At 36.7% G+C, this 27354-nt stretch overlaps 2 protein-coding genes across 4 annotated transcripts in view; both read right to left on the bottom strand.

Annotated features, from left to right (window-relative positions):
• Positions 1-5232, bottom strand: part of LOC132553770 (peroxidasin homolog) — a 43110-nt gene extending 37878 nt beyond the window's left edge. Inside the window, exon 1 of the mRNA XM_060218043.1 lies at positions 4665-5232. Coding sequence (XP_060074026.1) covers positions 4665-4858 — 194 coding nt within the window. The 5' untranslated portion in view covers positions 4859-5232. The remainder of the gene's footprint in view (positions 1-4664) is intronic.
• Positions 5233-13337: 8105 nt separating this feature from the next.
• LOC132553773 (axotactin-like) overlaps positions 13338-27354 on the bottom strand; it is an 88079-nt gene continuing 74062 nt past the window's right edge. The window contains exons 27-35 of one of the 3 annotated variants that reach the window (XM_060218047.1): positions 26416-26433; positions 23172-23322; positions 22567-22763; positions 21741-21939; positions 21040-21291; positions 20382-20425; positions 19733-19862; positions 18358-18446; positions 13338-17868 (exon numbers count right to left, since the gene is read on the bottom strand). In XM_060218047.1, the coding sequence (XP_060074030.1) occupies positions 17578-17868; positions 18358-18446; positions 19733-19862; positions 20382-20425; positions 21040-21291; positions 21741-21939; positions 22567-22763; positions 23172-23322; positions 26416-26433 (1371 nt within the window). In that variant the 3' untranslated portion in view covers positions 13338-17577. The remainder of the gene's footprint in view (positions 17869-18357; positions 18447-19732; positions 19863-20381; positions 20426-21039; positions 21292-21740; positions 21940-22566; positions 22764-23171; positions 23323-26415; positions 26434-27354) is intronic. The other 2 variants (XM_060218048.1, XM_060218049.1) reach the window with 2 other exon arrangements.

Raw genomic sequence — 27354 nt, 5'->3', positions numbered from 1 at the left:
TATCCCTGTCAGTATCCATGTCAGTATCCCCTTCAGTGTCCCCGTCAGTATCCCCGTAAGTATCCCCGTCAGTATCCCTGTCAGTGTCCCCGTCAGTATCCCCGTCAATATCCCCGTCAGTGTCCCTGTCAGTGTCCCTTTCAGTGTCCCCGTCAGTATCCCCGTCAGTTTCCCCGTCAGTGTCCCTGTCAGTATCACTGTCAGTATCCCCTTCAGTGTCCCCGTCAGTATCCCCGTCAGTATCCCCGTCAGTATCCCTGTCAGTGTCCCCGTCAGTGTCCCCGTCAGTGTCCCCGTCAATGTCCCCGTCAGTGTCCCTGTCAGTGTCCCTGTCACTATCACTGTCAGTATCCCTGTCAGTATCCCCGTCAGTGTCCCTGTCAGTATCCCTGTCAGTATCCCCGTCAGTGTCCCTGTCAGTATTCCTGTCCCTGTCAGTATCCCTGTCAGTGTCCCTGTCAGTATCCCCTTCAGTGTCCCCGTCAGTATCACTGTCAGTATCCCCTTCAGTGTCCCCGTCAGTATCCCTGTCAGTATCCCCGTAAGTATCCCCGTCAGTATCCCTGTCAGTGTGCCCGTCAGTATCCCCGTCAGTATCCCCGTCAGTGTGCCCGTCAGTATCCCCGTCAGTATCCCCGTCAGTGTCCCTGTCAGTGTCCCCGTCAGTATCCCCGTCAGTGTCCCTGTCACTATCACTGTCAGTATCCCTGTCAGTATCCCCGTCAGTGTCCCCGTCAGTATCCCTGTCAGTATCCATGTCAGTATCCTTGTCAGTGTCCCTGTCAGTGTCCCTTTCAGTGTCCCCGTCAGTGTCCCCGTCAGTGTCCCCGTCAGTATCCCCGTAAGTATCCCCGTCAGTATCCCTGTCAGTGTCCCCGTCAGTATCCCCGTCAATATCCCCGTCAGTGTCCCTGTCAGTGTCCCTTTCAGTGACCCCGTCAGTATCCCCGTCAGTTTCCCCGTCAGTGTCCCTGTCAGTATCACTGTCAGTATCCCCTTCAGTGTCCCCGTCAGTATCCCCGTCAGTATCCCCGTCAGTATCCCTGTCAGTGTCCCCGTCAGTGTCCCCGTCAGTGTCCCCGTCAATGTCCCCGTCAGTGTCCCCGTCAGTGTCCCTGCCAGTATCCCCGTCAGTGTCCAAGTCAGTATCTCTGTCAGTATCCCCGTCAGTATCCCTGTCAGTGTCCCTGTCAGTATCCCTGTCAGTGTCCCTGTCAGTATTCCTGTCAGTATCCCTGTCAGTGTCCCCGTCAGTGTCCCCGTCAGTGTCCCCGTCAATGTCCCCGTCAGTGTCCCCGTCAGTTTCCCCGTCAGTGTCCCTGTCAGTGTCCCTGTCAGTATCCCCGTCAGTGTCCCTGTCAGTATTCCTGTCAGTATCCCTGTCAGTATCCCCGTCAGTGTCCAAGTCAGTATCCCTGTCAGTGTCCCTGTCAGTGTCCTTATCAGTGTCCCCGTCAGTGTCCCTGTTAGTATCCCCGTCATACCTATGTATCACATCATCTGTATGTCATACCTATATAGTATAGCTATATATAACACCTATATATAATAACTGCATATCATACTTTTTGGAACAATTTCTTCAGGTTAGTAATGTCAATAGAATAGAAGTAGAAGATTAGAGTGTGACGTTTCGATAACTGCACGGCCACCTTCATCTTATAACACAACCAGTAGAAGATTAGAGTGTGACGTTTCGATAACTGCACGGTCACCTTCATCTTATAACACAACCAGTAGAAGAGTAGAGTGTGACGTTCCGATAACTGCACGGTCACCTTCATCTTATAACACAACCAGTAGAAGATTAGAGTGTGATGTTTCAATGACTACACGGTCACCTTCATCTTATAACACAACCAGTAGAAGATTAGTGTGTGACGTTTCGATGACTACACGGTCACCTTCATCTTATAACACAACCGGTAGAAGATTGGAGTGTGATGTTTCAATGACTACACGGTCACCTTCATCTTTTAACACAACCAGAAGAAGATTAGAGTGTGACGTTTTCATGACTACAAGGTCACCTTCATCTTATAACACAACCAGTAGAAGATTAGAGTGTGGAGCGTACTAGCACTGACGTATGTAGTGCACGAGATGGTATGGAATCGACCAACTTTTTCGGCTGCACTATAATCCTATGTCCACTAAGGTCGAAAATATATATACATCATACTGATATATCATACCTTTTTAATCTTATTTTCTATTTCCTATTCTTCTGAAATGTGTATTCGAACCCGAACCACAACTACACTGACGTTTGAATAGAATGTATAAAGATCTGTGCCTCAAAAGTTTGTCGGGATCATTTTTGTCAAATTCTTTATTTACTCTCAGTAAATGTACTTATCAATGATAGACAGCAATATATGTCAGGTAAATTCACTTTACTTATCACATGTACATCCCATCTCACCTGTACAACACACCTGTATACGTTACCTGTAACAACATGTACATGTAGACAGGTATGCTATAGAAGTGTGAGTGTTACAATTACAGCGTATCGAGTAAAAGGATTCCCGGGAGTCACGCAAGTAGGTCTATATACCATGCCGAGAAGGTGATATAAAATACACAGAACTCTGAACTTGCTTGAGTTATTGTAATGTAAAATCACCATCTTATTTCTCCGTTTATAAAATGTTCCCAATACCAAACTTAAAAAATAAATGGCTTTTGAAATGAAAATGAAATTGAAATTGCACACTGGGTGTAGATTTCATACAATGAAGTCACAATTTCACAAAAAACATGAAGTAATGAAGTCTTGCCTTGTCAATTTCTTGGTCAATTACTTTTACAAATGTATTTTAAATTGGCATGAAATATAATACCTTTTATCAAAATGATACAGAAAATTTAGATTGTAAACTTTCTATATGGGTTTGGATGAGTTTTATTTGTATGACCGCACAGTCAAGCAAAAGTCCCTTAAGTCGATCTTTGACCAATGACACTTGACCAGCCTAAGGGACATATCCCGCCCACTATTTCTCATCCGAAAGAGAAGAATGTATAACGGGGTCCTTTGTTACACAAAAATTCAGCTATCGGCAACTGGTGCTACACAAAACATTAATCATTCACTTGAAATGTAAGTGGATGAGTAATCCGTATGGTTTGCACGGTGTCCTGTATTATGGTGTAAACGTTCGTTAGGACAAAAAAAGGTTTCATTCAACTTGATACAAGTTCAACGTTCGATTTCCTTCCCAACACGTCATGAAATATTTTACCCACATTCTCAACTGTACCACCGGATGTGATCTTCAACTTTTGATCCAACGCCCCATCTCCTCACAAACTCATCTCTAAACCAGAAATTCTTTCTTTCTCCCTATGTACTCCTCTCTCAACCAAAAGTCCTTCCTTTCTTTCTTTCTTCAATCTAGTTTGTATTTCTTTCGGTATTTCTGTGGTTGCTATTTTTCTTTCTTTTCGTTTGATTTCATGTAGAGCCACACACACATAAAACATCACAACGTCTTGACAAATCTCTACCATTTTATAAAATTAACCAAAATCATACAACATTTTATAAGTCTGTTTATACAGTAAATGTAAAAACACGATCCCTGTCTAAGGACTGGTATATATACAGACTGTATCGTTTAAATCCGTGTAGATCAAGATCTAGTCATATGCTATGTACGTGTGGTAATCTTTAATGGGTTATAAATACGTTTAGTTGTTAAACTTATCTGATCTCTTATTTCTCCGTTTCAACAGTCCTAGACAAATTTCTGATCTCCTAATCATCTCTCTATACCTTTATTAATATCATTCATGTAAAACAATCATCTGTTTCATCTACTTTGACAAATACCATCCCACCTCACCGCCCACTATCAGCTTCTGTACCTGCCAAAGTTTACAGTGTGCAGGTGACTGTCTTATTGTTTCACGTCTCATGGACAATAGACTCATCATATATCGAAATGACAATTATACATATTTTGTTTGACAGTAAATAGTATACAATTATAGGTTGTGATAATAGTCTTAACCGCACGAAGAAGTGCCCTAGTCAGCTATTTTTTTCACGAGACAACCTTGTACGTTGCCGTTAATATAAATAAACAGAAGTACCTTGGAAGACCCGACTCATCTTTAAGACATTAGCAATGATTAACAAAATCACTTTTTAATGCCTACGAAATCCCACAACCTCCAATGTGTTTTCGTAGCTACAAACATTGTCGGTGCTTGGCAAAGAGAGTGGTTTGTGACAAAATACAGCTGTTTTTCCAACCCAAACCATTTAACATGTGTTACTTGAACTCTATAATTTTGACAAGTCTCTCAATGATTTTTATCCTACACATATTTCATGCTTAATGATAAGGTAGACGGTATTCAGAAAAAAGTAACTTAACGACGGTAAAATCCTGACTTATTCAAGCTCCCGCGAGTTGAAATATGTAGATGAGTTGACTGATAGTTGGAGCACGGTAACCCTCCTGTAGTTATCTGTCTGGCTTCTTAGCGGGGATTTATTCGCCAAAAGGTCGTTACTGTTCTATAGAATGTGTACTGATAAAGGCCCTATAAAAATTCTTTTATTAAATTTTTCTTTCATTCAAGTACCGAAAAGGTATTAAAGGGGGTCCGACATCGTATATGTATTAAAGGTTTCTCATAGGTATACTTACAAAACTGTTGTATCCGAAGGTAGAGGAGACGGAATTGTGTCCAGTTGTAGAAACATACATCTCACTGTCGTCCGAAAACACACACATTTTGTCGGACAATCATTTTCCTGCATACGAACAAGCACACAACACAAAGAAAGAAAAAATAGAATTTTCATTTCACGTCCGAACATATTTTTAAATTTCACTATCATTTATCCAGAATTGATTTTCCACAGGGTCGTGTTGATTTAAATCCTCGCGGTAAACTCCAAAGGTAGGTTATGTTGACATTGGATAAAAATGACGAATATCATTTCAAATAGACATGGTGCATATTACATACACAACCAAACACCGGCTCTCGTCTACACACTTACGCTAACTAAATATAGTTCAGCGCACCGATATCGCTTTCATATTAGCCCAGTGTCACACATCAACTGAGCAACGGCGTGACTAACTTACACATCCGCGGGGGCACAGAAAAAGAGAGAGAGAATGGCACGCATCACTTTTGTTCAGGTCAGGCGAAGGGTCGGGACTTGTGCACAACAGTAATTTTTCCTGATCTTTCTTTCTCTCCCGTGCGAGAGCGTGATTGTATCGCCAACAAATCTATCGATAAATCACAACGATGTACTTACACACGAAAGTTGCATTCCGTGTGTATTATGAATCACCCGCAGGCGTAGGAGGCTTTGTTCGACAAACCTGGTAAATTCGGTGGAGAGGGGAGTTATCAGAAGTCTGACTGCACCATCTATTAACTATGATTTGTATGTCAGCGATTTAAAAAAAATCTTAAGTTCTACATATATTATTCACAAATATATATAGCAATTCGGAATATGCATTACGTCATGCGCGTGCTTTTGGAATGCGGATATGTGTTATCATTCATTCATAGATCAGGCTAGAGCCTATTGGATGGTTAACGGAGTAAGACTTAATTAGAATAGACATAAATCAGCTTATCTGTTTATGTGTAGATATGTAAGAATCTACATCAATCAAAAACAAGTTATTTTTAGACATTTATACAGATTTCTTGTCTTCACCTAAACCTAAATTCTTTATCAAATCTTAAATTTACAGATTTTTTTTCTCTCCAGCAAATTAAAACTTTTATGTAACAAAAAATAAGCTAGAAATGCTTTCTCATATTAAAGTAATGATCTTGTGGACAATGGTAAAATACATGTAATAGTTGTAACAAAACACTCTCTAAGATTTCAGACTTGAATCACTATCATTTTTATTTTCATCTTCTTTTTTCTCTCAAATTTTCATGAAAAGGCTATTCTACTTGTCACAATGGTTTGAAAAATTCGAGTAAGAGAATTTTCGTTTAAGCCTGGACACGTGTCTGTCTTTTGACCTACAAACACACAGTGGAATTTTCAAAAGCTCAAACCCTTCAAGTTTTATATAGAGTCCACATAGTTCAAGTGGCCAGGGTGTCATAAATTGGCGACTCGATAAAGATAAACATCACTGATTAGTATTGTTTACTATTCAATAATCCTTTCTAGCACAACAGGTTTGTTGGTATTTGCTGTACACATAACGGATTTAATCATAGGTGTCTCTGGCGACCTAGGGTGTAGGGAGGGCTTGTTTGGTATTCACTATATTATTAAAACTTAAAGCCTTGGGGATTATCATTACCTAATACCCTCACAATACATTGCAGAAAACAGTTCTATAAATATGTATACGTTGATATATTATAGAATCTAATAACAAGAATTTCTTGAGAAAACACCATATGTACACCCAAGTAACATGTGTTGATATCTACATACTTCTTCCCATAACTTACATTATTTTAAAGAAAGCATTATAATACTCAATTAATATATCATATCAAATTTTCGAACACTTTTTCTCCATTTTCACAATTTGACACAAAGAGTGCCATTTTGAGGTTGTAGTTTATTGTAATTGCTGGAAGCTACCTGACTGATCATCATGCGGAAGGTCCATTGTGTGCTATTTAAGGCAATTAAGGTAAAGAGTCTTGCGAATGGATATAATTACGACGATATATAATACGACATTACAAATCGCCTCCAATAGGGTCCCAACAACACGCCTCGGACCAACAAACTACAGTAGCTCCAGCAGCAACAACAACAATAACAAGCCTCGGACCAACAACAACCTCAGCAGCAGCTGCAACAGCAACAACGACATTTAATGAACAACAAGAACGACAACGAATGAGAAGCAAGAAGGATATAACACACACACACACTGTTGGATAAAAAAAATCCTCCGTATTATATATAGTTTGGTTGTACAGAGACTACGCTGGATGATAAGGAATCTTATCATATCAGGCCGTCAATCACAAGGAAATGGTTTATGTTGTAACCGGTTACTACTGTCTGGGGATGAAGTCGAGCGGTGGGATGGGAAAGGGGAAGAGAAACACTTTTCAGCAGGTGAAGCGCCTCTAGGGGTGTAGACGAAAGGTTGTAGGGGAGAGGGGGAGGGGGTTGAGGATAGGAATAAATGCTTGTCATCAATAGCGCCGTGCGTGGATAATTATATACTAACTCAGACCAGACAACAAAACAATGTTGGAATGTATGTAACGTCCGTGATAAACAGAATTTGTCTGCAGAATCCGCTTCTCGTGCTGGAGTGTGTCATACATCTAAGTGACGTGGGTTCCTGGTGATCAGGTTCTGGTATGAAAATAACACCATTACTCCGGATCTTTTATAACTCTGAAGACGGCATAGCTTTGGAGTGTCAGCGATTTTAAAGACACGTCATCATTGTCTAAATAACTAGAAAAAATAAGAGTCTTGCCAGTATAATATCACAATCATGTTGGAGTTGTTACCGTAATACAGGTGCTTGAGCCAGGAAACTCGTGATTTTAACCTAAAGGCAAACGTACATTTGTAATTTCGCAGAGACTGAAACTCATCTAATTGTTGTAAATGGACATTAGTAACATAACCCAGGGCTCATAAATGTGTTCATTACATAACTAAGCGATAACAAAGGTCTATTACTTCGGAAAGTCAAAATTAGCGTAGCTCATTACCACGTGCCTATCACAGGGACATGATAAAAGGCCTTCATAAAGATTTTTTCTGATGTGCGTCAACATACGTACTTATATTAACCGTAGCTTAAAAAACCCACTAAATACAATATATTAACTTAGAACATCAAATTTAGTTCAAGTTATCTCCCTTTAGCCGTTAAACCGGCTCAATACTCAAATTAGCGTGAATAAATTCCGTGGCTCTATGTTTTTTTATTCGCAATACACAACAAAATTGAATTTATATTTAAAAAACAATCAAACAAATAAAAAAGATATTTGAAAAACCCGAGTGATCTCACCAAAGAAACACCCAAGCGAAATCGTGATTCATGGTTAGAGAACGTTTGACGTGTCAGAAGCCTGAATGTTCGCGTCTCTCAGATAGTGTTTTCCTCTGTCGTCACGACAATTATAATATCTCCGTTAGAAAGAAAAAGGAAAAACAAAAGATGCTGCTGCTGCTGCTGCTGATGATGATGATATGTTGGAGTACGTTTAAATGGATGTGTCTTGTGTTTAATGTAATTGATCTTTAAAAGAAAACCAAAGCAAACTAACAAACAAAAATGTATCATTTGTTTCAAAGAAAGAAAAGAGAATGATGTGCAAGGTGAAAAAAAATCGGAAAATTGAAAAGTGGTAAAATTGCAACAACCCGTAGGATGAGTAGCAGGATGATTCAGTAAATCAGTCACCTAATGACACATCGTCTCATTAAAGTGAGCCCATAGACCACGTTTGAAGTTCCAGTGACTAGGAGTATAGGAGATTAAGCCTATCCATTTTTTTCTTTGGTATATGACAAAGGTCAAAATTTAGGTCAGACTGACCTACTTTGAATTGCTACACGTCGCATAATTAGGGTGAACCCATATCCAAAGTATGAAGTTCCAGTGACAGCCCAGGCAATTTCTTTATGTAAGTCAAATGTAGATATATAGGTCAACGTGACCTACTTTTGATATGCGACACGCCATGTCACCAAGGTGAACTAATATTCTAAGTATTAAGTTCCCACAGATATTACTGTAGCAGATAGGGACAGGACAAAGTTTTTCTTTGGTGTAGGTCAAAGGTGAAAATGTAGGTCACAATGACCTATATTTGAATTTGATGAGGGAAACAAGGAAAACCTGTAGTATGGCACGGACAAGATAGCAAATGTGTAGCCCCACCCCCCACACTGTTTTCATCAGCATCACATGTTTTCTACTGCGACCTGTGTTCTGTCTATTTATGCTGTCGTTAATGAATATGAATTGTTTGTTTGTAAACCGCAATCTTCTTATACCTCTAACAAATCCGGAGAACAACTCAATTCGTACTTCGGTTGACTAAGAACAATAGACAAAGCATGCATGAGTGCACACCACCCGTTACGAAATGACGCAGGTGCACGGATTATTAGAATGGAAGATATTTTGGCAAAAACATCCTAAACATGATTTCACTAGATCTCTCACAGATCTTTTATACCGTGTTAAGCAACTTCCTTAACATTATACTTGTCACGGTGTTTCGGATACCCAGTCTGCACCAGACGGTTTAAAAACTCTACATGATACCAGACCAGGGCTATACGTTCCTTCACCAAAACAGTCCCCGCAGGTGAGTGTGATATACAGGGGAATTCAGCCTCTTTTCCCCAGGCCCCTTGAAATCTTTGATATTGGCCATTAGAGAAGTAGTGTTTGAAATAGGAGACTTATGATGAAGACAAGTTGGGTAATGATTCGGTTGTCTACAGCAGAATATGATATATTACCACCGGAATATGATGGGGGACTTTCTGTCCATGCACAATGTTGCAACTAAGAGGCCCATCACAAGAGACAGGATAAGCAAGTAGATGGTACCACTGTTATTACCCCGGGAACACCTGAACCCTACAGTCAGAGAGGGGCTGGTACTTTGTAGACCTGCATTCTGTGTCCCTTCCAAGCAACTTGTGACTTGTCATAGTATAGTCCTGAATATGCTTTCAAGTACTATGTGGAAGGACACGTCTTATGTAAGAGGCCCAGCTAGGAGACTTCGTGTACTTCACCTTCACGGAAAGAATATGTCCACAAACAGGTATTCCGAATGGAAAGCAGTCGATGGGACGGGACCATAGAAGAGTCGGGGAGTGCCCTTAAATCACTAACCTCACACACTACCCCAGGGATGTCACCTACAACCAGGGACAGTAGAACATTGATGGAATTTTGGTAGTAACGTTGTAACAAGAAGGGTTATCCAGTTAAGTCATTCTAAAACCCCCTCCCGCATTATTGTTGGAAGTAAAACATAAAACAAATCACGAGAAAGGCAACAGATATAGCAGTGAACGTTTTAGGTAATATATTGGGAAAAAAACGTTTAAAAAAATCAACCCAACCGATTGTAAAAATATACCGAGTGCTGAAGCGGATAGATTGTTGAAATTTGATGTTGAGGCGAGAAGGGTAAATGAACTGGTGTTGTACACCATTATGTACTTGTATTTCCTACTAAATTTCTTGAATTTTCAGCGATATTTGATTATCCATTAAGTTCAAAATCATATCAGTTTTTTAGTGTGGACTTTGATATGAAAGGTTTTATAGCTAACCGCTCTCAAATGACAGGAAATCATTTTGTCAATTGAAAATACTTAGGATATGTCATAATAAAACAGTTATCGACATGTTTTTAGGTAAATACGATGACTATCAACCCCAGAAAGTGACATTTCCTCCGGCGTTCGATAACTGTATATTACACAATGTAAAACAAGATTCTCGACTATCTTACAACATTGAGCTCAATCCGTTTTAAGGAGCTATTACTGCTGGAGTTCCCCAGAGATGTATATTGTGCCCCCTTCTGTTGTCGTTTTTTAAATAAAGAATCATGAAATTTCAAAATTTGTATCCGAATCATCAGTGATGTAAATTTTATCATGGGTGGAATTCGGTCACAGTCTACCTAAGCGTTGTCAGTGTTTGTGGTGATAATAATATATTACAAATTATAAAATTGTATTTTCAATATTCTCTCTTATTAGAGTCTCCTACTTTTAAGACTGGCTCTGATTTAATAGGCAGGTTTCTCCTTATAACAGCTGGTGACTACATTACTGAGCAAAATGCAGAAGGCCCATCGCAATTTATCCAGGGCTAATCAAATAAATAGGCTGCGTTGGGAACAACCACAATAGCATATGACAATCCGTAACGTCATGAGAATTGCCGAGAAACGTAAACCGCCCCGGCTCGTGTAAGGATCGACCGCGCATTCTGGATCTTCATAGAGCTATCACAGTTCCGTACTCTATACAAGGATAAGCATGCAGTTATGACAACAACAACAATATATATCTAACGGTAACTTTTATTTTAAACCAAAATGCTTGGTATCTTTTCTGTTTTTATATTTTTAAGCTCCACAATGATATAAATTACCAAGGCGTTTGCAATCTAGTGTGAATTATGTGCATCTTTTTCACAAGAACGAACAGAATTACTTGTGAGATTAGCGCGTGGGTTAATTTCACGTTTGACTACGCTGACCACAAAATGATTCTCTTAAAGAAGACAGAAAGTGAGAGAATGAATTTCATTTGCCTGTGAATCAGGCGTAATTACCCCAATGTTTACGAGTTAGTAGTATAACGAGGGAAAATCTGTTTTTAACTGCGGCTGTAGCAGGGGTCGATCTTGACGATACAGGCTGTGTCAGCACGAGATGTCCGACTTATTGACACAAACTGATAGGAATCGGTACACGGACCGTATACACTACAGGTTGGCCGACGCCATCCCGACACGAACGTACATCGGTTTTGTAAGTCTTGCCTATTTCTCAGCGGGTTTGTAGGTGTGGGTATTGTGGTGGGGTTGCACACGTGTCAGTAGCAGCACTCACCTTCTGAAACTTTGGTCACATCGGGATATCGAAAGTTAATGTGGAAAAAAAATCTCCAAGGGTGTATGACGATCATATTTAACAGGGAAAGAGGACATATATGTAATGAATTTAATTAATTCCAAAGTAATAACTTGCACTTTTATACACGTACGGATAGTTGTACTTGAAATATTATGTGAAAATGAAATATTATCTATAACATAATCTGACGCCTAAATAAGAAAGACAATAACATATTGATTTTTTTTTACTTTTAACCGACTTTCTAAAACCTGACATTTAAATAAACATTACTACAAATGTAGAAAAGTTTCAGTCTTTCATGTGCTTACTCATCGAAAGAGTTGTCTAACATTGAATACAGTAATGGATAATCCGTGCTCAGATCTTTTTATCCATTCATGTTAATTTCTTCTACTTTTTATATCGCATCATGATGGTATAGTATATTCCGATTTTTCGAATTTGTGCGGTTTTACCCGAGACGTTTCACAGAGAGCTAGACGTTTATCGCTATGCCATCCAAGAGAGTGAAACGAAGGGAAGTAACTCTTGGATATCAGCATGAGGGTTTGGAGACTATCTTTGTACAGATCCAACAAAGAAATCCTAGCTAACCAGCGGTGGTGTGTTCATACACCCCTTTTCTCCAAAAACACATAACGAATCCTTTCAAAATAAAGTAGTACAAAGCTTCGTAATTTTCAATTTGAAAATCTAGCACTAAGGGCAGTAACTCTGTGTGATCAGAGAGGTTTCGAGTAGTCCGTCATTAACATTATTCTAATCACAGGGATTTGGCAGGAATTTTCGACCCATGGTTCGTTTGACAAGGGGTGATACTCACGAGAGGGAAAAACTGAAGTAATTTTTATTTATATTCAAGGGAACGCAAATCTTAACACATATATTGCATCGACGAATTTCCACAGTAAAATCACGATTTCCACTTTCACAACATTGAACGCCATGTTTTCTTGTTTATCATCGACCATCGGAGTACACCGTACCCGGTCCGGATACGCTTGAGTGCTGCGTTCAAATTTTCACCCCTCAAAAATACAAATCGTCGATATAAACAAATAAGAAATTTGAATGAAGTCGTTCAAAATGAAAGAATTCTAAAATATTGAAATGGATTTTTTGAGAAAATTTGATATTTATTTGATTTTTTGAGTCTTAAAAATAAATCAAAATGTATACACAACTAGTAAAATACAAATGTACACACAAGTAAATACAAATTTATACACAATCACACTTGCCTAGGGTGTAGATGTATGCAGAAGTTAGGAGCTACTGATTGCTGTTAAAAGTTTAGAGAATTGATTTTCGAAAGCTGGAGATAAGAAAATTTATACTGACCTATATATTCTTATATGCTTTGATTTTCTAAGAGAGAAGACAAGGGCAGCACATTGTAACATATCAGGTTTTAATGAGTGACTTGGGGTCCTTATTTTGTCTAGTGACACCGTTGTTGTTTGCTCCTTGATTGGGAGCCTGACATTGATTGCTTGGGTTGACCACTATTAACATTGCTGATATCCACAATAAGCAGAAGATGCTTCATCCTCCAGAACACATGGTCTTATTGGCCCTGTACTTTTTCAGGAGTTTATGTGTAGATTTTCCTTCTGTTTCCCGTAGTCTAATGGAACTGGAATTAAGGTTCCATTGACATATCAGTAACTTTTTGTTTTTCTCAGACATAAAGAGAGGGAAAAAAAGAATTTTTGAGGATTTTTACATTTTTATTACATCAATAGAAAACTTCTACAACGATTGAAACATACATAGTTGAACAAAACTGGCATAGATTATTTCTGTATATATATATATAGGTCACAGACACTGGGATGTTTTACATCTCACTGCAGTGTAGTACACACCAACACATAGACAAGGGGGTCAGATCATTTATACATACTAGTCATTATATTGAAAAATAAATAGGGATAAAATAAAAAAAAAAGATTACCAAGGACGTCAACACTTTAAAAATGAAACAAATCTTGTTTTAGGACTGTGTTGGCATTGTACTGTACATCTGTACTTTATCAACAATAAAAATATCAACACATGCTTAATATTTGACATTTTCTTAATTACACGTTTCCAAATAGATGCCTACCATGTTTCCAGTGTGAACTTATTTAAACCATGCAATTAATTTTCTGTCCCAAAGATAAGTTGTTTATGAAATGATCATTTCTGCAGGTAAATATGTATTTAGTCATCAAATGATAAAATAACCATGCAACCAATCAGAATTGTCATAAGAAAATGTTCTTTTAAAACAAATATCATTTGGAAAAAAATGTCCAAATTTAATATGCCAGAGTGCTGCCATTGTGCCGTAAATTCAACACCAGCACTGTCTGTCAGCATGACTATATACTGTTGACAAGCAAACATTAATTAAATATTTGATTTTTTCCAGCAGTGAAAAGAAAAAAAAAAAAAAGACAAAAAAAACCCGAAAGATATTTTGATTTTGAGATATTGTAAACATATGTAAATAAACAAACAATATTTGAAACTATTTTGTTGGCAGTCTCTTGGCTGGGAACTATATCAAATTTTTTTTATACTTCTGGTGTATAAAATCACAAGAGGCACTGCTAAAATTTTAATACATTACATTAAGCATTCCACTGAAGGACCATCACCGATAGCCTAGATTTACACTGACACTGAAAACATAATTTTTTTAACTGTTTTTCTTCTCAAACAACCTTTTCGCTCACATTTCGAAAACTTATCAAAGTATCCAAACATTTGATTTTATGTAATTGTAAAATGTAGATATTGTATAAAATAACAGTATCTTATAAGACATCTATTAAAAAAAAAATGTGTCAGTTCTGGTGTCGGTGTTTTTTAATTTGCAGTTCCAGGTGATCAATTAAGTCTTTAATTTCATAGACCAACATGTCATACTAATTACAATTTGATAATTGATGGGTCCGACATTTACTGTACATTACAAAAAGGCTTGGCCTCATAATTTACCACGCACCACAAACAGCAACACACATAAAAAGCATATTAACAACATTACGACCTTTTAGGAAACCTCCATGAGAAAAACTGTACTTCCCTTGGTATCCATTCAAGCTAATTATAAGCTACATCATGGACTTTTTCTACTTGTGAATGATAAATTACACCCAAACCAATTGGTAATTCATCAATTTTAATGACAAAACACACAACCATGAAAATATTTGTTTTGTGTTTAAACTCTCCAAAAATCCTAAGAAGTGATTTCTGCATTTACCATACAATAATTTGTAGGCTATCAATACTTTTCTCATGTAAAGTCTGCCAATTCAATTTCAAACATCATTAAAAAACATAGCATCATGGTTCCTGGGATTCGTTTTGAAATTAGTCATGGTAAGTAACTGGAACATTCCAGAAATATCTTTCTACATCAATAGAAAATACAATAGAATCGGTCTAAGGTGAGCGTTAACAGAGTTAAAAACAATGGCATCTGTCTAATATGATATTTAACAGAAATAGTTAAATAGAATCAAATTTGTCTCATCATACAAAGAAAATTACAAAAAAAAAATAACAGATCTGTAGAGAAGAAAGAAAAGTATACGAGATAAACCAGAATATTTACAATTCAGGCGACATGGGAGTGTAAAGTGGAGAAGTGGCAGTTTACCATGAGACATGAAATCTCATCAGAGACACAATAAGGGGCAATTATCGTAAACGGTTCAGGTTTGTAAGTGCACTAAAAGAGGTAGGTGTGTGAGAAAAAGATAGATGTAAGGCATCGTTCACATACATTTTACAACTCTCGGGGGAAAATAGGTCGGAAGCCACAGATGCAGTACTGACAAGCATTACATAGGTCAAAGAACGTAAAAGCAATGGCATTTACAAGGAACAACGGCGAAAAAAATCGCTACCCGATTTCTTTAATATGTACGGTTTTCAAACAAGATCTTTCTGAATTTAAATATGTAAATAACAAATAAATGCCATGAGAAACTGCTGTCACAAAAAGACATCAACAGTAAAGAGTGTGTACGTCAAATCTTAATATCGGAGATAAAAATGATACAACATGAAATGATAATTACCAGGATGTAACATTGACACACAATTTTGTTGATACCATTATTTGAAGTCATCAGGAATATATGGGGAACTAATAACACATAGAGCCACTGATTAACACTATTCAGTAATATTTCCCGAACTTTATGAATTATAAGGCATTTCATCCAAAAAGTTCTAATTGGTTTCACTTACAAAATTGAAATCTGTTTATATTGGAGACAAGTCCTTGACAAGTGGAAAATAAAAATGAATGTAACTTTCCAATAAAACAGAAAACAACAAATTACAGCAGTTAATTGTATATTTGTGTAAAACTTGTGTCTGGGTCTGAAGACCGAACGGGGGACTTCCAACGATCAAGTTACCATCATGAAGTGGACACACAATGAATTTGACTATGTTTTATTTGTGTTCTTTATAATGTCTAAAAAAAAAAAGAAAATGATGAGCTAATGATTGTTTGTGAAGTAAATATCAATCAAAACGGAATGTGAGTCAATAATAGAAAATGGTGAATGAATTTGATCTGTGCTCTTGTGCATTTAGGAGGGGTGTGTGTGGGTGTGGGTGTGGGTGGGGGTGGGGGTGACGGGGTGGAGAGAAAACAGTCTCACAACTGTGATCTGAATATGATGAGAGAATGGCTTCTCATATCATACAAATTACCTGATAAGGAAACGGATGTCAAGATGGTAAGATTCAATATACCATAGTACTATGACAGTGAACATGGGATGAAAAGAAAAGAGCCATATTGTAATTCAAGTCTATCGTCAGCTCCATCTCCGGAATCTTCAGGATTCTATTGAAGCTATTACAGTCAATCACAGCAAAGGTTGAAGAATGGAAGAGGTTGCTACAACAAAACATTTTACCTGTGGTTCAAATTTCTATAATAACTTAATAAGATTATAGAACATCTGAAATATTGGCCATCACTAGGAAATCTGTGCCATGAACAATATCTTTTATAGTCTTTTTCTCCTTTCTTGAAGTCTTTACGGCTGAAGTGAACAGCACAAGAACTAAATTCACTCACCAAAATGTACATATTTATCATCTATGTACCAGTCTTCCTCATATACACTAGACTTACATACTGTTTATTTCTGCTTCTCATAAAACATGGTTCCATCCATACACGAGACTGGAGTTTTATACTGTCACAAATACAAATTTTTCAATACAATTCTCCTGTCTCCACTATCTAAGATCTGCAGCTTAAGCTGATCAAAACATAAAATTAATCACCTTTAATTGTGGTCATTTCAGCTGACAAGATGCAAAATTGTGCAACTATCACTTTTTATTACTTTAGATCGTAAAACTCACATGCTGTTTTCCAACAAAGGGAAACAAACTTACTTAAAAAGAAATATTAGAATCACTTAGAAATGAATATCAGTAAGTAGATTCCATCAGAAGAGGACTCTCCAGAAATCTGTCCTTCCCACCTCTCGAACATATAAACAGATCCAGTAGATTCCATCAGAAGAGGACTCTCCAGAAATCTGTCCTTCCCACCTCTCGAACATATAAACAGATCGTTTTCTTGTGCCACAACATTTGTGGAATGCATCGTATTGCACAAATAAATATGTATATGAAAACAGTAAATAATGCTTAGGAAACGGTTGCGCACATATGACATACCTATCTTCACCCATAATGTGTTTATATGCAATCTTATTTTTTCTTCATCAAAGTAAAATATTTCATTTGTCAATAAATTAACAGTTTTCATTAATTATCTTCTGATAAAAAATATCTAGCCTGTCAACATTATACACATCTTTGGAATATGTATCACTTGAACACTTTTCGTAGCCTCCAACAAACATGCTACATGTTCAGGTATAGATTATAGGTGTAGCTCATTTTCAACATCTACGTAATGACCTCCGGACTATCTGTGGAACTTTTACGTGGCGTTGAGGCACAGTTTGGAGCTTCACTGCCGTTAAAGCCAGCCAGCTCATACAGGTATGATTTGGGTGAAGGTGGAGAGGTAATGGATTCGTCCAAATAAGACTTTTGTGGGGAGGGGGGTGAAGGTGTATTGGTAAGCGGGCGTGATTCTGCTTCATATCCACTGTCAGCTGTGTGATTTGCGACTGGCTCGTCCATCAGTAGAGGATCACTTCCCGTATCTCTTCCTTCCACATCTTGGTCGTCAATCTGCAAATTTGTATTTAAACATTCTCAGTAAACATCTCTCATTTTAACTATCTTTATTTAATCTTTTTTTTAAATATGGGGGCAGGGGAAGGGATTTGGAAAGAAAATAAAAGTGTTTTGCAAAATTGTAAAAGGTTTGCCACAACTGAGCACATCATACGACGCACAGCGGGCGGAGCATGATGACGGATGAGGCATGATGAACTAAAAAGTTTTCAACTGCTTTGTTACATAATATATCATTCAAGATGTCCATATTTTAACTAAAGATAAGTTTTTACCACAAACGTTTTTAAATATTTTTTTGGCAAGGTTATCAATTAATGATGATAAACTCTTGTACAGGATGTCTTCACTTTCAGATTAAGATTGCATTTTATCAAAACCTGTTGGAGACCTCTTGGCCAATCTGTGAAGAGGGATTATCTCAGTCATGTAACAAAGATCTTTGGTGGTATAAGCAATAGACCAAGTGTAGGAGATAAATACCTTTTCGACAGGGTTTCTCCCTGGTACATCCAAGTCAGGAGGGTCCTCTTCCTGCGGGCTTTCTCCTACCCCTCGGCCTGTATCTGGGTCTGAAATGGATATTACCTACATGAAGTCTATTTAAAAATGGACAATATATAACATTGCACTCTAAAACGGACAGTATTTGGGAGTTCAAAAATCACAATATTAAGACAATAAATTTGAATTTGTTTTAGATTTTCTGTCCTTGTAAGAGCAAGAGTCATATGAAGACAGTGTCCACTGTCACTGGAGCCATTGCTATGCACTGTTATAGTGATATCACCCTGAAATATCAAAACCTGGATATGTTAATAGTTACAATCAACTAACCAGTGTTCCTACATCCCATTCAACCCTGAGGGACAATCAGGGAACTACTTGGTATTTTGATGACTTCGGTATGTGATGATTTGGGGGAAATCCCAAAGTCATGCTCACATGAGCAGAGGCTCAAATCAAATCCAAAGTGAGGTAGTATAAAGAGGAACATGCATGCAACAGGAGTGGTAGGCTCTGAGAAAAATCACATTTATAGGCAAGTGGCCTTTACATAGAGGTCCAATTATTATGAACTGTATGAAATACACAACCGGAAAAATGGCCTTTATAGAATGGTGGACTTTAAGACAAGTTTGACTATATTAACAAAAGATATAAATGCAGTCAATAGGTAGCAGTACACAGTTTTTGGTGTGGCCACGGGTGATTGTTTTGTTCATTAGATTACTCAATTATAAAGGTTTTAATTACAATTAAAAAAAAATTAAAACTTTGCTAACATTGGTCTTGTCCTGTTGAAGTGGACAATGTTGGGTTTCATTTTTTCAGAATAATATTTTAGCTTTGTGTTGGAGATTGCTATTCGGAAAGTCTCAAATCTGTGTCTACACACCAAAAACAGGAAGTGAAATTTTCAAAGTGTTTAGATGTGGTCATGTTGTGAAGGACTTCCGAGTTGGAATTTGTTGAAATGTAAGTAGTTAGTTACAATGACAGTGTTGTTGATTTTAAGACAAGTGTTCAGAAATAAATTTCATCTATAAAGTTGTAGTGTTAGGGTGGAATTAGCAGTATTTTTGCTTTTTTATCATTTTTTCAGTTGGTAACCATAGCAATCACATGTCCGAAAGCAGATTTGATTCACACAAATTTTATCTCTCCACTATTAATGTAATTGTTATGTAGTTAATAAATATATATTCATATAATGATGTATTTTTCATAACCAAACTGCTATATCTGTATATCTGAAACATGACCAATAATTTCAGAAAAAAAGCAAATTATCAGTAACTGTTTCCTGCTACCGTAAGAAAACCACTGCAATGTGTTCTGACATTTAAATTCTTACCTCTACTTCTACGCTGTCTCTCCATTTCTTCCAACACCTCTGAGATTGAAGATGCCGGTCGATTTTTCTTTTTGTTGAAAAACGTTTGCATAGTATATTCCGGTTGATCCTCTTCTTGGCTTAGCAACGGCTTTGAATAAAATTCATATTATTTTTTTGAATTATGGCATGCACAACATATGAATTTATATGACCTCGCTATGATATTTACAAATTGATATAAAATTTTGGTACAAGTGTATTTTGCCACTCCTATCAAGTCCCAACAAAATAGTAGGTGTGTTATTAGTACAATTTGTATCCATGTATGTATAGATTTTGCAGGTGTTCTTATCTCGTAATTAGACAATTTGCCACAACGATCATGTTGAGAATTTTGAGCTGTCTGTTATACAATTTCCAAACATCCTTTTTGGGGATATCATGGTGGTATGATGGCTAGGCAGAGTGGAATTTTCTGTCTTGGTGATATGGTGCCATGAATCATAAGTTCCAGGCTCCAACAAAACACAAGTTAAAAATTGTCTTCCTTTGTCAATTGTGTTACAATGGCCATATATATATATATATATATATCTGAAATACCACAGAATTCAAGTCCCATGAAGACATCTCATTTTACAGTATAAAAAAAACTCAATAAGCCTACCTCCAATCCAGGTCGGATGCCATTTTCATGTCGCCGTAAAGATGCTGGAAAGTAAAAAGAGGATCATTTAAGGAAGAGATCAATCAAGTTTTTGTTAAACTGTGACTTGAACTATAAAAACTACATGCAAGTCTATGGAATAAAAGAGTTGTTCTCATTTCATATACAAATAAAAGTTGCCTAAATATCAAAGTACATCAGCATTGTGTCTTTTGTCTGGCAGCTTTAAAACTACAGCAGATTCACTTCAATGGAGGGTTGTTTTCTTTTTTTCCCACAATGAGGAAAGATTTAACATGACTGGACATTCCATTGAGGTCATTAAAATGTCACATCCTGGGCACTGTTTACAGAAACATGGCATTCACCAAAGCACCTTGAACTAATCAACACAGAGGGTGACAGACCGCAGAAATTTACAACTTCAAATCTGACACCACTAAAGTGTATTTTGTTCTGATTTGGAATTGAGCAAACTTTAGGATTTCAGGTTCGAGTGTGAGCTGTGAATGTAAACTCCTCTTAGCCAGCATTTCCAAACTTTCGGAAAATGGAAAATCAAATAGGGTTAACTTCTATCAGAGCCTTTTCTCTATTATAAGTGTGATAATTACTATCACATCAGAAATGACGATGTAAATACATCCATCATACATACGTCCCAATGTCGCTGATACCATGGAGAACTCGTCCAGTCTAGCTAGATGGTCCTTTAGTGCGGGACTGACAGGAGCACTTGCAGCAGGACTGATTGGTGGACTAGAACCCGAAGTATGATTTAACGGTTGTTTCATTTCATAGTCTTCCTTCTGTTTAAAGCGATAGCCCTTCTTTTTCTTAAACCGCCACAGGATAAGTGTGATGATGATTGTGATGAGCAGGATAAACACAATAACACACATCAGGATCACTGAAAAATATCATATTTATGTTATAATAAATCTAGGCCCATAGGGTGTGTATGTCATATATCAGAGGCCCATAGGGTGTGTATGTAATGTATCAAAGAGGCCCACAGGGTGTGTATGTAATGTATCAAAGAGGCCCACAGGGTCTGTATGTAATGTATCAAAGAGGCCCACAGGGTCTGTATGTTATGTAACAAAGAGGCCCACAGTGTCTGTATGTAATGTATCAAAGAGGCTGACAAGGCCTGTATAATAATGTAACAAAGGGGTCTACAGAGTCTATATAATGATGTAATGAAGAGGCATATAGGGTCTGTATATAGTGTAACAAAAAATCTCACAGGGCCTGTATAATAATGCAACAAAGAGGTCTACAGGATTACACAGAAGTCCAAACATATGACAATTATGACACTTTGACTGGAATGTCTACACAATTTAATCAACTCACCAATGGTTTCGTCATTCATGAATCTGGACTCCAGGACCGGTCTTGGGCGAGTTAGGTTTGCCTGTGGTGTGGTTGCCATAGTCGTAGACACAGTAACAGTGGTTGTAGGGGCGGGTGTGGTAGTTGTTGTCTTAGGCTTAGGCGGGTTCAGGAAAATAGTCTCTGCTGGCCCAGGGTTCCACGGAGGCATCATAAGCTTCTGAAAAAAGATCCAGTGTGATTGAAAAAGTGGATTTGATTTTACAACAGTTATAAAAGAAGTTCTTTATTTCTAGATGACTTTGATGGAAACACATAATTATGATGAATGGTGAGGGTGGGGTTGGGGTGGGGTTGGGGTTTGGTTGGAGTGGGGTTTGGGTGGGGTTTGGGTGGGGTTGGGGTGGTGGCACAACACAGAGGAGATATTGAAATTGGTGGGGTATTGGTCAAGTAGGTGGACCTAACACTTTTTCATGCTCAATCGGGAAACAAAACCCTAGTCACCTAGGTGAAATGAAAGTATGTTACAGTTGAGCCACCTTATGACTCCAACCAATTGCCACTCCAACTAACTGGTATTAATCATCTGTGAGCTTAACGGTAATTTCAAATTATATGATAAAATATGTTCTCTTAATATGAATATGAAATTCAATCTTATTTTCTGCTTTTAATTCCAATTATATCATACAAAGAAATTCAAACATATTTGTAGTGTGTTATCATCGTTACCATTGAATTTATACATAGAAGCATCTTAATTAATTCCCAGCTGCATTAAAATTATAGTATAAAAATGGTAAAAACAACCAGTTCTGAAAAACACATATCTGTTCCCTCTCACCTGTAAAGCCCTATTTCCCGTTGTTGGGTGGGTTGTTGTAGTAGTAGCATCGCGCTGCAGGTCTATGGCGATGGGTGATGAGCACGGATCCACTTTGTTACCATGAATAACTATGGAGCTATTGATGTTGTCGCGGAGAGACTTCAGGGGCTGTTGTAAGTATATCCTTTCACCAGCTACAGGTTCAAACCTTACCACTGTAAATATAATTAATTCCAATATACTGCCTGTCACCTGTTCACTTTTAGTGGTATTTAAAGCTGATTTAGATAGATTTGATGACAAACCTTAACATGCAATGGGTAACATAATCCATGATTCTTTCCATGGTGAGAAAGCTGGCTATGCGATTCTTTCCTCAGACAACGAGTAGACTACACCAGTAATGTTACACATCTGACAAACAGTCTGCTGAGTTGTAATATTTGACGAGATTTACAAAAACCACATTAAATCTGAAGCTAGCCCAGAGGGATCACTTCTATGTCAGGGGGTTGGCTTATAACAAGACCATGAAGTAGATCTACTTTATAATTTTACTGAACATCCGTTTATATAGGTGGGCTTATTACCAGACATGGGTTTATTGTCTGATAAATACACACCTGACAAACAGCCTGTGAAGTTGCGATATTTGTTGCGATGACTGAAGTTATCGTACACACTGGTTTGTGTAAACCCTCCCACTAGTACTGTGTCGAGGACCTGGAGAGGATTGTTAGAGACAGGCACAGTTTCCATAGCCTCTACATCAACCTGTCAAAACAAGAAAATTAACCTCAGTCTAACATCCCATTATATTGTCTCTGTTTGAGTTAATCTTAAGACATTGCCATCTCTCTCACAGAATATCTTTTTGTGATTTTATTTAAGATTTACTAGATGTACCCGAGTGCCAGCAGTCCAGAAGCTTCGTACTTAACTTTTTAGTGTCAATAGCTTATGCAACATAAGGTCTTTAACAACAATACTCTTCCACTGAAAAAAAAACACACAACAAGCAGCAACTTATAATCCCTTACTTTTCATGTGCTCACTTACTGGAGGTGACATGCAACACAGCCTTCAATGGCTATTCTTGTACTGTAACGTCTATATATTTTCATACTATTAAAGGATGGTGGACAATGGTCATTTTATCAATAGTTTGGCAGGAGGTCACATAATGAAAACGTACCAGAGAACAAATCACAATTTCAATTTTGCTAACTTGCTAAATTCTAAGTTGCTAACTTTCGTTCTGTTTCCAAAAATGTCTTTTTTTATTTTGATATTATGCATTTACCATTTGTTAACAGCAACATTGGAAAAGTGTCAATAGTTATGATATTCTACAACACCTGATTTTTAAAATTTACAAAAACAATATGAATGACATTCATGTCTCCCCAGTTATAATTTACAATTTTATAAAACATACATTAAGATGTTCTTTAACGGAATATCTGAAGTATCATAATTTTAACTAGCATAGAATTCTGGTCAAATAAAACAAAGTTGAAGGTCACCAAATGATTAAGCAGGAGTCATTTAATGATCAAGTACATATCAAGTCATTAACAGCCATAATATAATAAGTACTACTTCAATCAGCAATGAATAGTCTTCTAAAGGTCAAGTAAAAGTCAAATAAAGGTCAGTTGTACCATGATTTTATATACCAAGATAATCTATATCTTATATACCAAGATAATCTATATCTTATATACCAAGATAATCTATATTTTATATACCAAGATAATCTGTAAGTAAAGGTAAGTAAAAAGGGTGCAATGTATACATGTAGGGGGTTGACAGTGAAATATGACCTTTCTTTAAATAAGGTCTAAAGACATTGTATGTGCCATCTACATACCATGACAGACATGCTCCCCCCTCAACTCTCCTCTCCATAAAGTGTTCAACTGAACATAGAGTGAAAAGAGCTACCAGGTAATTCTAACTGTTCTCTTGTAAACTGTGGTGTTGAATTAAAAGCCTAAAAAGTTTTTAAAACCTCAAACTTATTACAAATGAATACCTCACCTGATAGTCTGAAAGAATTCATTTTCCAGTAAAACAGTAGAAATATCTGATACTAAATCCCTTAATATGCAAAACATATACAGGAGGCCAAAGGGGCCTGCATCATTCACCTGTCTTATTTAACTTTTCAGCTATCACCTGAAAGTGGTTCAAGGTAATTAATTTTAACAAACTTCGTAGCACTTCATCCTAGCATGCCACAGGTCCAATATCAGTATCCAGTGACTTTCAGTTAATGAGTTGTTAGAAGATTTTCATACATTTGACCCATGTAACCCTGAAAGTGAGTCAAGGTCATTTATTTGAACAAACTTCATAGCCCGTTATCCCAGCGGGCCAGGTGAGCTAACAAACTACCTTGAAAAATAAACAATTAAAATTGCTCAAATTTCTTTTTCTTCATAATTGTTGGCAGTAAACTCAACAAGAGATGACAGCAAATCCCTATAGGAACCATTTAAATATCTGAAGTGAACAATACGTCATCACCTATCACAAAATATTATATCATACAGTTCAACAGGTCACACTCCAGAAATGGTTTACCTAGTAAGGAAAATGGAAATGTTACTGAATCAAATGGGTAGATGGATGGAAAATAGAGAGAGAGGTCCCATTAATGTTACAACTGGGAGATACGGGAGGTTTTTTCTGGATTACCTCTTCTGTCACATTTCTTACCATCATGCAGTGGTATCCAAACTGGCCACGAAAATCAGAGTCATATTCATGAAATACCTCTTGTTTAAAACATTATTGTGACTGAGTGCAGATAAAATTTAAAATCTTATATCTTGGATATTGATGAAAACTATATTATTGAATAAGAATCTGAAATATTGATTATCCCAGCATTGGCTGGCAACTAATTTTTTTTATTTTATAAATATTGCATGATACTCCAAGTATATGCTGATTCAAACCAAACAGCATGTATTTTCTACCATTATTTCTGGGACAGCATTTAGTAATTGAAAGAGAAACTTGTGAAAATGGCCATAAAATCATGTAGATTTATTATCAATATGTATTAGAATGCTGAACATTTATTTCAATAGCTGAACAGGACTGGAACAAAGTTTGAAGTTCTTTCTTTTTGTTTTGAATTTGGTCCTTTTTATCTTTTGTATATTACTTCAAATATATTTCTCTAGTCTGACAACAGTCAAGCTGCATTCTTATTTCTGTAATGGAATTCACTGCCATATAAGTATACCGGTATCTTTAATAGTGGAGATAATTTTGTTAAATTTTAAATGATCTTGTCTTTTCTTTGATGAATGATCCCCAGTACAGCAGTTTACAGGACAACATTAAGTTATCAATACTTATCAACAAAGATTGTACCAACATTGACACAAAATGGCAGAAAAGCTTGATTATCACCAAGAAAAAAAACCAGAAAAACTTAAATATTTAGGTTTGAAGATTGAAAAATTCTTTTTTTTTCTTTTTTTTTTTCTCTTTTTCTTCTTTGCAAAAGTTGACTGCAATATTAAGTACATTTAACATATTGTTGATTCCTCAACATAATTTGTAGAAAACATTGTTTAAAACTATATAAATTACTGTTTGCTATAGCAGGAAGTGGTCAACAGAGAGAACCATAGAGGATTCTGGGTAATTAGTGGAAACAGAAGAAATTATTTTGGAATGTCACATGAAGCAGACAACATCCGCCCAATGTCAGTAGTTGACTTTTACATATACAAGCCGGTGTGATATTACATTTTTTTATATATACATATATGGAAGAAGCTTGAGGCAGAAATGGTGAACACGTAACATTAGCCAATCACATGCCAATGGTGCGTGTGTACTCACATTTGTTGTCCCGAGTACCTGTACGTTACACATCCATCATATCATCTCAACTTATACAATAATACTCAAAAACACTTTTCACAGAAATCTTACAAGAAGCAATTAAAAATGGACATCCTTCTTATAACACAAAACTCAAGAAATTGTTTACAAATATCTTGATTCAAATGAAACACTGGTGTGTGAATACAAACATGTGAAAATCTGATTTTTTTGCAGCAGGGCTATAGCATCCAAAATGGAATGCTCTACATTTATGTACATCTAGTTGAAAAATTATATTTATTTCAAACAAATACTACTGAAAATATAAAATTTCTTGAAAAATGTAATTTCAAAAAGTTTTAGACAAAAAATCTTTTAAATATGAAAATAAAAACATGATTTTCTAGGAATACAATACACAAAGTATCATTCATTGTTTCAAAATATGATATTGTTCTAAAATTGAATACTCAAATAATATTGTTTACAGAATAATTATAAACATTTATTACAGAAAAAATTATAAACAATCTAAATTTAAACAAAAAATAAGCTAACTCAAAACATTCTTTTACAAACATGCAATTCAAAATATGATACTATTATCTAAAGTGCTTTGATGCTATACACAAAAAGCAATCTGCAATATAAAACCAATGCATTTACCATTATACAAAAAGTTTGCTTAGAATAAAATACTCAAAATTATGTTTATAAAGTTCTAACTGAAAAATCTTCACTCAAAATATTGTTTACAATATTTACAAAACTTTCTACACTTAACATTATGTAAACAAGGGCAACAGCCTCCAAAGAATTTTTCCCAAATCTTCAAAGTCGAAACATTTTATCAACAAGAGGCCCATGAGCCTTAACGGTCATCTGACAAAAAGCAAGCCAAACCTAGAAAGTGGGTTGAGGTCATTCATTTGAACAAACTTGGTAGCCTCTCCT

Source organism: Ylistrum balloti, unplaced genomic scaffold (assembly GCF_031769215.1).
Source record: "Ylistrum balloti isolate Yb309-2 unplaced genomic scaffold, AGI_CSIRO_Ybal_v1 Utg370350, whole genome shotgun sequence".
NCBI lineage: Eukaryota > Metazoa > Mollusca > Bivalvia > Pectinida > Pectinidae > Ylistrum > Ylistrum balloti.
Note: the sequence above shows the minus strand (reverse complement) of the source record. Positions and strands in the feature narration are given on the sequence as shown.